General features: G+C 40.4%; 2 protein-coding genes across 2 annotated transcripts; both read left to right on the forward strand.

Annotated features, from left to right (window-relative positions):
• The first annotated feature begins 375 nt into the window (after window positions 1–375).
• Window positions 376–1,275, forward strand: LOC117058957 (vomeronasal type-2 receptor 26-like). Its single transcript, XM_033170382.1, has one exon. The coding sequence runs from the start codon at window positions 376–378 to the stop codon at window positions 1,273–1,275; it is 900 nt and encodes a 299-aa protein (XP_033026273.1).
• Window positions 1,276–4,952: 3,677 nt separating this feature from the next.
• LOC117058958 (vomeronasal type-2 receptor 26-like) lies at window positions 4,953–10,493 on the forward strand. Its single transcript, XM_033170383.1, has 5 exons — window positions 4,953–5,011; window positions 6,393–6,684; window positions 8,813–9,040; window positions 9,177–9,303; window positions 9,598–10,493. Exons 1-5 carry the CDS (start codon window positions 4,953–4,955, stop codon window positions 10,491–10,493), a joined length of 1,602 nt encoding a protein of 533 aa, XP_033026274.1.
• Window positions 10,494–12,338: the final 1,845 nt, after the last annotated feature.

Raw genomic sequence — 12,338 nt, forward strand, 5'->3', positions numbered from 1 at the left:
AAAGTTCAAAAGGCATTGGAGTCTGTCTTCATGTGCAGGGAAAGTCCCTATCTCACTGAGGGTTTGAGACCCATTGGTTACCCTCACCTGGTTTAGGGGCACAGTTGAAGCTGTTTTCTGCAGTGTTACTGCTTCTGAGAGCCACAGGTGATAGCTGAGCACAGGATGGGGACCAAAGGTGTACCAACTGTCCCAGTAGGAGCACCAAGTCTCCCGCATCAGAGGTACTAACCCTCCCCTAACACCCATTACATTTCAGGATGCTTATGAAGACATCATTAAAACATCTATAATTTCCATACAGCAGACAGTGGGAAATGTTTATACACCAATGTGTATAGTCATTGAAATTAGACTCATTTTTGTTTTCTAGATATGGATGCTTGTTTCAAATGCCCAGAAGATCAGTATCCAGGAGATGACAAGACTCAATGCATCCCCAAAACCATCAATTTCCTGTCTTACCAAGAACCCTTAGGAATTAGTTTGACTTCAGCTGTTGTTTCTTTTTCCCTGATCACAGCTTTGGTGCTAGGAACCTTTATTAAGTACAGAGATACCCCCATTGTCAAAGCCAACAACCGGGACCTCACCTATGCTCTCCTCATCTCTCTTTTGCTCTGCTTCCTCTCATCTTTGCTGTTCCTGGGCAAACCTGGGAAAGTGACCTGTCTTCTTCGCCAACCATCCTTTGGGATTGTCTTCTCGGTGGCTGTTTCTTGCGTGCTGGCAAAGACCACCATTGTTTCTCTAGCATTCATGGCCACAAAACCTGGATCCAGAATGAAGAAATGGGTGGGGCGAAACCTGTCCAACTCTATTGTCCTTTCCTCTTCCCTTATTCAAGTCATTATTTGCACTACATGGTTGGCATCTTCTCCCCCTTATCCTGATTTAGACATGCACTCAGTAACAAAAGAAATCATTCTACAGTGCAATGAAGGGTCCACTGCCATATTTTATTGTGTCCTTGGCTACATGGGACTCTTGGCAATCACCAGCTTCTTTGTCGCATTTCTTGCCCGGAAACTACCGGATAGTTTTAATGAAGCCAAGTTCATCACATTTAGCATGTTGCTCTTTTGCAGTGTGTGGGTCACCTTTTTGCCAACCTACCTGAGCACCAAAGGAAAAGACATGGTGACTGTGGAGATCTTTTCCATCCTGGCTTCCAGCGCTGGATTATTGGGCTGTATCTTCTCTCCTAAATGCTACATCATGATTTTGAAGCCTGAGTTGAACAGCAGAGAGCAGATGTTAAGGAAGAATATTTAAAAATTATTATTATTATTATTATTATTATTATTATTATTATTATTATTATTCAGAGATTAAAAATGACCTACTAAGGTCAGTGGAAAGATTGGGAAACACCACAAAGCCAAAAACTGAATGATAATTGTGTTTCCTCCAGAGCCATGCTGCCTGGCCATGATTGTTTCCACATTACTTTCCATGTGCCCGTGCTGTTCTTTGTTCTTTCTGGTTGAAATTCAGATGAGGAGTATGGATTGGCTTTAGCCAGAAAAAGAAGCTCCCCTTTGTTTGCTCACCATTGTTTGCTTCTCATTTTTCCTGCTTGCTAAATGAATCTTTTTGTGTATCCATGCCACTTCCTTACTATGATTTAATCTTCTCCCTCTGCTCCCCACCACTAGTATATGGCCCTCAAAAGATTGCTAATCAAAAGATTGCTTGGTTTGCCAGTTGCACAGTCACCAATAGGATTATTAACCACAGCCCGAAAGATTATTGGTCATCCTCTCCCATCTTTGGATGGACTATATAGCTCCCGTTGTCTCAAAAAAGCATACAACACTTTACAGGATTCATCTCATCCTGGATACAGTCTGTTTGCACGGTTTCCTTCGGGCAAGAGATATAGAACAATTAAATCAAGAATGAATAGACTAAAAAACAGTTTTTATCCAAGAGTTATAACTATTTATCATGCTGTAACCAAATGATATGATCTTGGGGAGTCGTGATGGATGGTATGTATGTGTATGTATGGCTGTAAATGTATAAATGCGTATATGTGGCTGTAAATGTAGGATGGCATTCAATTTCATTGTACTATGTACTATGACAATAAAGTATCTATCTATCTATCTAATCCATCAATGTGGCCCTTGGGATGAAAGTTCCACACTGCTGCTCTACATCTTTGTGCATGCACAGCTCACATGCTAGGGAAAAGTTGAACTACTTACCAGATCAATGGAGCAGAGAAATAGGCCAGGAATTATGGAACGTACCAAAAAAAAAAAAAAAAAAACCAATTTACCCCATTGCCACATACGCTTGCCATTATTTAAGTCCTTGTGAAAATTTGTACATGTCTCCTAGCCTATGCATTTTTGTATGAGTAGTTCTTACATGATGTGTAGCGTCAGGGCATAGCCATCATGCCTAATGCCATCCATGTTGTGCTTTGTCTTGTAAAATTTAAGATTGCTTTATTGTATTGTTATGAGTTTGTGGGTGACAGACTCCTCTAAATAATAATAAAAAATTCATTCCAATAGCACCATAGTGACCAAATAAGTTTGTTATTGGTATCTGAAGAAGTGTGCATGCACATGAAAGCTCATACCAATAACAAACTTAGTTGGCCTCTAAGGTGCTACTGGAAGGAATTTTTTTTATTTTTTATTTTGTTTCGAATACGGCAGACCAACACAGCTACCTACCTGTAGCTAGACTCCTCTATGTTTCTTGATATTGTAAGTGTTAGAATTTAATCAATGCTTGTGGTGTTAAACTGAATGCCAGGCCCATCACTCAGGAAGTGTTGAAATATAAGTCAGGATAGCTTTCTGTGTTCATGGGATCACCAGGGTGATGGGCTATTAAGGGAGAGCAAAGGAAAGGGACCCAGGTGGCGCTGTGGGTTAAACCACAGAGTCTAGGGCTTGCTGATCAGAAGGTCGGCGGTTCGAATCCCTGCCACGGGGTGAGCTCCCGTTGCTCGGTCCCAGCTCCTGCCCACCTAGCAGTTCGAAAGCACATCAAAAGTGCAAGTAGATAAATAGGGACCGCTCCAGCGGGAAGGTAAACGGCGTTTCCGTGCGCTGCTCTGGTTCGCCAGAAGCGGCTTTGTCATGCTGGCCACATGACCCGGAAGCTGTCTGCAGACAAACGCCGGCTCCCTTGGCCTATAAAGCGAGATGAGCGCCGCAACCCCAGAGTCGGACACGACTGGACCTGATGGTCAGGGGTCCCTTTACCTTTACCTTTACCTAGCTTTCTGTGTTCATGGGATCACCAGGGTGATGGGCTATTAAGGGAGAGCAAAGGAAAGGTGATGAGCCATTGAGAAAGCAAAGGAAATGGGACACTGTGCCAGATGTCAAATGGGCATGGCCCCTTCTCTAGCTCCTAAATAGTCAGGACAAAGCCAGAGTTGAGGGCAATGTTGGCTGTGGTGTGATCTAGAAGAAAAGCAGACTGGAAAGCCAGAGCAGCAGAGCACAATATTTGATTCTGCATGAATCTAAGGATTTGGCTATGAAGTAAACAAGGGCTTTTTTGGGGTGCTAGTTGTGTGAAACTATCCATTGTAGGCTCAGGTTGTGTATATGTGTAATTAAACCATATATCATAAAGATACCAGAGTCTCCACTGCACCAAATTTCCAAAAAGAAACCCAGATCCTGGGTAAGTGCCTGGAACCCCAGGAATCTCAGACTGCTTAGAGGTTAAGGTGGTGTGCAACAGCATTTATATATTTTTACATTTTTAAAATTGCCCTTTGATGATAATACACCAGGGTATTACATTATTCAAAGGGGGGCATCGACTGGTTATCCACTGGAAGTTATGATCAGGGTGATGATAGATAGATAGAAGATTGGTAGATAGATGATAGATAGATAGATGATAGATAGATAGATAGATAGATAGATAGATAGATAGATGATAGACAGACAGACAATAAATAGATAGATAGATAGATAGATAGATAGATAGATAGATAGATAGATAGATAGATAGATGGATAGATAGAGCATACATAGACATGGTGATGATGACAATGACAAACTGCCTGGTAACCCTTATCTCCTCAAGCTTATGAAGATCCCCCATTCCCTGCCCAAACTTTGGTATGAGAATTTCACTTTCATCCTGTCCTTAACATTTCAAGCTGAAAATTCTTGCCACTAAGCTCTAGCTAATTCTACACAGCAAAAAGCATGTTGAAAAATATATATTTTTATGTCCTTGATCAAGGTGGAGTTGGACAAGCCTTGAATGTACAATTTAGCTCTCTTTGTGTCCCTAATCAAGGTTGGGACTTAACTTTCCCTCTCTGGTGTTTGCTCATCACAAAAACTTGGAACTGACTTCCCACTCCTCTTTAAGGTCAACATGGTGTGCGTATCGGTGGTGGTTGTGGGACCTAATACATTTGTAACTAAAAATGCTAATCAGGAAGAAACAATTATCTCCCTCTGCAATTATTTACTCCATCATGACTTGATCACCAGAGCGTCCCCAGGAAACATTAAAAAAAATGTAATAAACAAGTCTGAAAATGCTTATGCATCAGCTGCTGTGCAATTGAGAGATGGGAGTAGGAGCAAGATGCAGGCAGGACTCTGTCAATGCAATTTCTCCCATATTTCCCTGTCTTTCATGTTATGAGATGGATTTTAAATCAGAACATTGGCAACCTCCATCTGTTGCCAAGGCACGTGTTTATAACCATGTTGATGCAAAATAAAAGGCCAATAATCCATGTCAGCTATTTAACTCAATAATCTGGACATACGATAGATTTATAGGAAAACTTTGGCACCAGAATGCTTTGGCTTCTAGAATTGCTGCTTCTGCTGCGTAACATAATTTGCAATTTACCCTGCCCTGTCAGTGATCACTTTCCTGTTCTAAATCAGTGGTATCAGCCTGGTGGGTTTGTCATTGGTGGGAGTACTTCTCAGATCGTTAGTATGTTCAACGAAATTTCATTTGAGCATCCGCCTTCTCAGAAGCTGTTTGAAATACCAGCGTAAGAAATTATTAATATTTTCCACTTTCTGTTGCCTGACCCTAGTACAATCACAAAGATTTGTTTATGCCTGTGAGAAGGTACTCAGTTAAAGTGCATGCATGCTTAATTCAGTGTAAGAACATTCTTTCTTGATCTCTTGTCCTTTGTACCATACATACAGGGTTGGTTCTCCTGTAAAAAAATGACCCTTTTAATTTTAGTGGCATAGGAGTTGGTATGCAATTTCTCAGCAGCATGCTATGAAAGTCTACTGAGCCAAAAACCTCATTGAGTCCAATGGGGCTTACTCCCAAGTAAGTGTGTAGATGATTTTAGGTTGCATCAGATTTGTATGCAACAGAATTCCTATTTCTAGTAGGGAGGGTATGAGAGTACAGAAACAAATATCAAGGTAAATGAAGAAGAAGAAATTATATTCAAAATCCAATACTATCAAATTCAGCTAAAGTAGATGTAGAAATGAGGGAAACATTGAAAAAACTGTAAATCACAACAACAGTAGAGAGGGAGAGAGAAAGCGTGAGAGCTCCATGAAGAAACATGAATTCTCAAGAAGATTTCTAACACAATTTGTGAAAGCATGTTTTAAAAATAACCAGTGCTGTTCATCTCCATCCGATCCAATCCGGACCCCGACCCAGAGCTTTGGAGTGGCTGATATTACAGAGCTGACACAGATCCTGGCCCTGAATAATTTGGGGAACCAGCACAGGGTTTAATTAAGTGTTAAATGCCTAATTGGGGTGGGGGAAATAAGCAAATAAAAGTCTATCTAATTCAGCATTCCTACAATGGACAACCAGATTCCTACAGAAAGCCCAAATCACTATTTGAACAAAATAATTGCTCTTCCATATTGTTCCAGAGCAAGTAGCATTCAGAACTATGTCCCTGATTCAGTAGATTCCATGTGGCCTCCATGATTAGGAGAGATGAATAAACCTTTATCAATTTCTCTAATCTCTCCTTTCTTAAATGTTTTAAAAATAACAATTTGGAAACAAATTACTGTACCATAAGCTTTCTATTCTATCTCCCCATCTGTAGAACATTCTCCCCTGGGAGAACCTTTATCTTCATTTCTGCTTGAGGCAACAACATTTTCATTTTCACAGACATTTTGGCAGCACTAATGATTGAATGATTTTATTCTGACAATGTTTTTCATATGCTTATGTGTTTTTATTACTGCATTTATTCTTCTTGCAATTTAATTTACTTCTGGACACAAAGATAAATTCAGTAAATCTAATCTTGCCTAAACTGAAGAATAAAGTATATAATCAGATGTGAAACATATGTAACAACTAAAAGAATGTCCTTAAATTCCACATGAATTTGGAGATTAAATGAAAGATTAATTTAGCTCTATTTGCAGGGTTCTGCCAAAATTCTACCAGCATGCCCTGGCCTTGGTATTTGCTGTAAATGAGATCAATGAGGACCCCAAGATCTTGCCCAATGTTACTCTTGGGTTCCACATATATGACAACTTCTTTGATGCAATGATGACCTACCGTACCACTCTGGACGTGTTCTGCAAATCACACAGCTTTTCCCCTAACTACAAATGTGATGCCCATAAAAACCCCATCGTTGCTATTGGGGGACTTGGCTCTGATACTACCTTCCGCATGGACAACATCTTAAGTCTCTACAAGATACCACAGGCAAGTATTTGAATGGGGCTGTAACCAATGTTCTGTGAGCGTTCTGGTGATTCAGATTGTCTGGTGAAGGGAGGAGGGACTACAAAATTGAGAGAAAATCCTTGTGGAAGAGTGTTTCACCATAACCCTATTTAAGTATTTGTATGCCAATGTGATGTTAATAAGGTGGTGGAGGATGCAGGGATCTCTGAGTTAAACATGTCCTCTTAGTCCCACTCCTGGTTATCCATCATGTGTTGAATAGCAACTGCCTGTTGCAGAGAGCCTACCATGTATTCTGGAACGGAAGAGACAATTCTTCCAAAATTGAGAAGGAATCCTAACCATGTAGAGGCAGTTACGGGTGACACATGTTCTCCTTCCAAGTTATGGAGTTTGGGTGCAGACTAGATCACTATCACCCCTCCTCTTCATGGGGTGTGTTTGACAGGTGACATCAGATGGCTATTTTGCCCTATGTATGCCTTGCAGTACACTTAGCAGAGCTGATTGTGAATAACAGGTCAGCATGGCTTGGACAAAAGGGTAACATCGTCCAAATGTTAAGGTCTAGTGGAATAAAGTTGCCACCTATCACAGAGAATGACCAAGAGCATAATGCAGGTACGAATGTATGTGCACTCCTTCCTTGATCAGATTTAACATTATTTAGTGGAGGATATGTCTGCTAAGTCTGCATATACCTTCAACTATTATTTGTTGCAAATAAAACATCTAGCATTTCAACACTGGTCCTAAACTATCTCTGATGGTAAATTCTCTTTCAGTTCATGTATGGCACATTTCACCCAGAAGAGAGTAATCCAGGTCGGGTCCCCTCCTTTTACCGCATGGTCCCCACTGAAGCCCCACAATATATGGGAATTGTCTGGCTACTTCAGCATTTTGGATGGACATGGGTTGGACTCTTTGTTGTAGATGGTGCCACTGGAGAAAATTTCCTGCAGACCCTGGAACACTACTTTTCCCTGCATAAAGTGTGTTCAGCCTTCACACAGAGACTCCCAGAACAAGCAAATCTGAAGGAGTTAAATGATTTTTATACCATTTCCTCAAAAATATATGTACATTACATTAAAAATACAGTTAGTGTTTTCATTTTGTATGGAGAAAATTTAACATTTACATGGCTGATGACTGTTTTCTTTTTTTGGGGAGACCCTGACAAGGGGACAACCAGGTTGTTGGGGAAGGTATGGATTATGACAACGCAGATTGATTTTATGTTATCAGGGCTTCAAAGAGCCATGGATTTGCAGCAGTTCGATGGTGCCATTTCCTTCACCATTCATTCAAAAGACCCCCCAGGCTTCAAAGAATTTCTCCAAAACATTAAACCTTATAAGAACAAAGAAGATGGCTTTCTAAAAGATTTTTGGGAGCAAGCATTTGACTGTTCACTTCCCAATCCTGGCATACCAACAGATAAAAGTTGTACGGAAGAGGAAAGTCTTGAGAGTCTTCCTGACGCTCTCTTTGAAATGCACATGACAGGCCAAAGCTACAGCATCTACAATGCTGTGTATAGTGTAGCACATGCACTGCATGTTATTGAAACATCTAGATCCAATCACAAAGCAATATTGGCTAGCAAAAGATTTGAACTTCAACACCCCAAGCCTTGGCAGGTAGTGTCTCCATGTTTGTTTGTTTGTTTTAATTATTATCATTTCACTGAATGTATTATTGCAATATGTGATTACATATTAAGCCAGGAACTTATTGCAAAGGCACACACAAACAACTTGAATGGGCAGAGGGTGTCCCTCAAGGACCAAGGTCTATAGATCTTTATAGCTTTCCATCTTATTTATAAAACCTCGGTCACGTTCAAGCTGGAAACAAATTGGCAGCTTGTGCAGGTCTCTCAGAGTGAACGTATTAGGGTCCCATCCTACTTACAAACACTGGAAATATATTATCGGGATTCAGGTTCAATTTATTGACCCTTGTCAACTAGATAGCACAGGTCTGTTTCATGTTCCAAATTCTCCTGGTCTCAACTGAGAAATTGAGCTAGGTGTCATCTACAGCTCAAGTGCAAAATCCCTGGCATAAAATGTTAGCATCAAGTCTCCAAAATATTGCCACCTTTTTGATTTTTTTTGATTTTTATTTTTTCTGTTAGCTCTACCCATTTCTTCAAGGCATTTCATTTAACAACTCAGTTGGAGAAGCAGTGTTCTTCAATGATGAAAGGGAAGTAGAAGGAGGATTTGACATTGTGAACATGGTCACAACCTCAAACAGGTCATTCCAGAGAGTGAAAGCTGGAAGTGTGCATCCCAAAGACCTCGGAGGAAAAGAATTCATCATTAATGAGGATATAATAATGTGGCACAGAACATTTAAGCAGGTGGGAAGATGCAAATATTTTGTGCCCTGCCAGTAACTTTTCTCAATTAGGAGACAATCTCACACTACTTATCTTTTGATGTTTTGTTGTTTGTTTTTAAAATTCTATTCTAAACACATTTCCTCTTTATGGATAGATACTTCCTATTTCTGTGTGTAATGACTACTGCCCCCCTGGTTATCAGAAGAAAAGGAAGGAAGGGGATAAATTTTGCTGCTATGATTGTGAGCCATGCCCTGATGGGAAGATTTCAAATCAGATTGGTGAGTGACTTTTTCCATTGTACAGGGTTGAATAATTCAGAATAATTCTGGAACACCGTTTCCAATGTTTATATTATCCCTGGCAAGCCAGTCTGTCATGGAATCAGACTGGTTACAGAAATCTTTTACAAATTAAGAGTAAAAGAAGCATTCAAACTTGGAAAGTTAATTGACACAAGGAAAACCCACTTAACTTAATAGGATGTCTGAGTAAAGATACACTATTGATTGCTATGAATATCCATGACTTATAAATGTATTGGAACTAAAATAGGATCTGTTTCTATATTTCAGACATGAGTTCCTGTTTCAGCTGCCCAGAAGATAAATATTCCAACATGAAGAGAGACGGATGCAACCCAAAAATAAAAAGCTTTCTGTCTTATGAAGAACCTTTAGGAATCAGCTTAGCCTCCATTGTTATTTCTTTATCCCTGATTACACTGTGGGTGTTAGGAATCTTTCTTAAGTACAGAGATACCCCCATTGTCAAAGCCAACAACCGGGACCTCACCTACACTCTCCTGGTCTCCCTTTTGCTCTGCTTCCTCTCATCTTTGCTGTTCCTGGGCAAACCTGGGAAAGTGACCTGCCTTCTTCGCCAACCATCTTTTGGCATCGTCTTCTCAGTGGCTGTTTCTTGTTTGCTAGCAAAGACTACCATTGTTTCTTTAGCATTCATGGCCACAAAGCCCGGATCCAGAATGAAGAAATGGGTGGGGAAAAATGTGTCCAACTCGATTGTCCTTTCCTGCTCCCTTATTCAAGCCAGTATTTGTACTATGTGGTTGGCAACTTCTCCCCCTTTCCCTGATTTAGACATGCTCTCGGTAACAGAAGAAATCATTCTGCAATGTAATGAAGGGTGCACTGCAATGTTTTACTGTGTCCTTGGCTACATGGGCCTCCTAGCCATTGCCAGTTTCGTTGTGGCATTCCTAGCCCGCAAGTTACCTGATAGTTTTAATGAAGCCAAGTTTATTACCTTCAGTATGTTGGCATTTTGCAGTGTGTGGGTTTCATTCCTTCCAACTTACCTGAGTACAAGAGGGAAATACATGGTGGCTGTGGAGATTTTCTCCATTTTGGCCTCCAGTGCTAGTTTACTGGGTTGCATATTTTCACCGAAATGCTACATAATTTTGTTCAGGCCAGAGCTTAACAGCAAGGAGCACATACGAAAAAGATAATAATAGAGTTCTCTTTCCCCAGCTGGATACTTAGTATAGGCGCAAATACATTACTTTTCCATTCAGGGCCTTCTTGGTGGCTGCTCACAGACTTTGGAAATTCTGGCATAGAAAAGTTAGATTGGTTCCCCCCTAGTTTTCCTTCAGCTAGGATGGGATTGGTTGTTGCCTCCCTCATTGTTTTTGCTTTCTTTGCAGCACCAATGTAACCTCTCTGGGCAGAAGCCTGGGCAGTGTATATGGAGCTCCTATGCTTCCCAAGTGAGAAGACCCCGCTTTAAAAACCCTTACCTCTACACCATAACTAGCAACAACACCCCCCAAAAAATGTCTCCCTTCTTACTGCTGCATTTAATGGCTACTTTGTGGCCTTTTTTTCTTTTCTTTTCTGGCATAATCGTAACAATTTGTGTTGTTTTTTTTCTAATATTGCAATTTTCAGGGGTGGGGAAATCTTTACATTTCAAGGTCCACATTCCCAATCATCTCAGAGCCACATGCTAGAGACAGAAGTGGACCACTTTAATTATTTCTGATGAATTCGTTGATCTAGAAATGAATAAGCTCCACCAGAAGAATGAATTTCAATAAGTTTTACTGCAAAACTGATAAACTAGCAATGCAATCCAGTATTTTTATATCCTTAACATAGTCCTAGAACCACCCTATACAAGCAACTTGCTTGTGCAACATCTTTCAGCTGAGAATTCCTGCTGGCTAGGTGACTCCATCCCATGATGAGAGAGAACTGCTGCTTGTATTTCTGGGATCAGTTATCAGTTAGGCTCAAACACTCAAATGGAAATCATCCACCCTCTCATTGCCACATACCCCTATAATTAAACCTCCTTACTTAATGCAAACTTCTGTTTGCAAAATGCTATGAACATAACATTTTATGTGCATTAAACACATATTTAATGATTATGCTATTTGTATAGCAGGCTAGTTTCTATGCACACTTTTAGGCTCCTTTCTATTCTCCGTCCACACAAGCAAGAGGAATTATTAGACTTCAAGGGCACAATGCTGACAGGCAAAAACTCTTGGGGTTCTGAGTTGGGTCAGTGAGGAGTATGACCTAGGAACACAGAGAGGCCTGGGTAACCTAATTCCTTCCAGAACTCCTTCCTCTTCTGTGATGAGCTCTTTGCTCTTAACTTGGCTTTAACATTGCCTATGGCTTTTTTTGGTTGTGAGTGCTTTGTCTAAATTACTCTGTGAGCAACATTATTTGGAAAAGCTATCATTATTTGTAATATATAAATAAAGGAATGGGGGATGTAGGATTATGTCAAGTGCTTATTTCTTTCTCACTTTATAAAAAATCATTTACACGGGAATTGACTAATTGGTTTAACATCTCAGGGCTGACTATAAATTTCTAAGGGAAGGGATCAGGAATAATGGACTCATCTATGCAGTGCATGAATACTTGTTGTGGGGAAAATTTATCTAGAACAACCAGTATGGGGCAATCCATTTAGATGGGTGGCTTACTACTACTACTACTACTACTACTACTACAAGAACAACTATATTCCTAGCTTTTCCTAACTACACTATTGACGCAGCAACTTTCCTCTCTCTTACATTGTAGGCCAAAGCCTTCAAAAAGTAGGAGTAACACCATCAGTGCACTAAGCAAAGTCTAGCAATGTCTGGCAGTCTTTCCCCGTCCCATGTGAATTAGCACAGACAGTAGCACAGAGGGAGATAGCTCACTGGTGAGGCACATGCTTGACATGCAAAAAAGGACACATGTTTAATTGTTGGTGCCTCAAAATTTGTCATCTTACTTAATAAGCAAAAGGCTGAACAGGGAAAATTCTCTTCAGCCAGGAT

The sequence above is a fragment of the Lacerta agilis genome, chromosome 14 (genome assembly GCF_009819535.1).
Source record: "Lacerta agilis isolate rLacAgi1 chromosome 14, rLacAgi1.pri, whole genome shotgun sequence".
Lineage (NCBI taxonomy): Eukaryota > Metazoa > Chordata > Lepidosauria > Squamata > Lacertidae > Lacerta > Lacerta agilis.

Bases quoted from the DNA above. Each gene is read 5' to 3' on its own strand.
- LOC117058957 (XM_033170382.1), top strand. From the start codon at position 376: ATGGATGCTTGTTTCAAATGCCCAGAAGATCAGTATCCAGGAGATGAC.
- LOC117058958 (XM_033170383.1), top strand. From the start codon at position 4,953: ATGTTCAACGAAATTTCATTTGAGCATCCGCCTTCTCAGAAGCTGTTT. The intron at 5,012-6,392 runs GTAAGAAATTAT...CTCTATTTGCAG, and splicing joins AAGCTGTTTGAAATACCAGC to GGTTCTGCCAAAATTCTACC. The intron at 6,685-8,812 runs GCAAGTATTTGA...TTTTTCTGTTAG, and splicing joins GTCTCTACAAGATACCACAG to CTCTACCCATTTCTTCAAGG.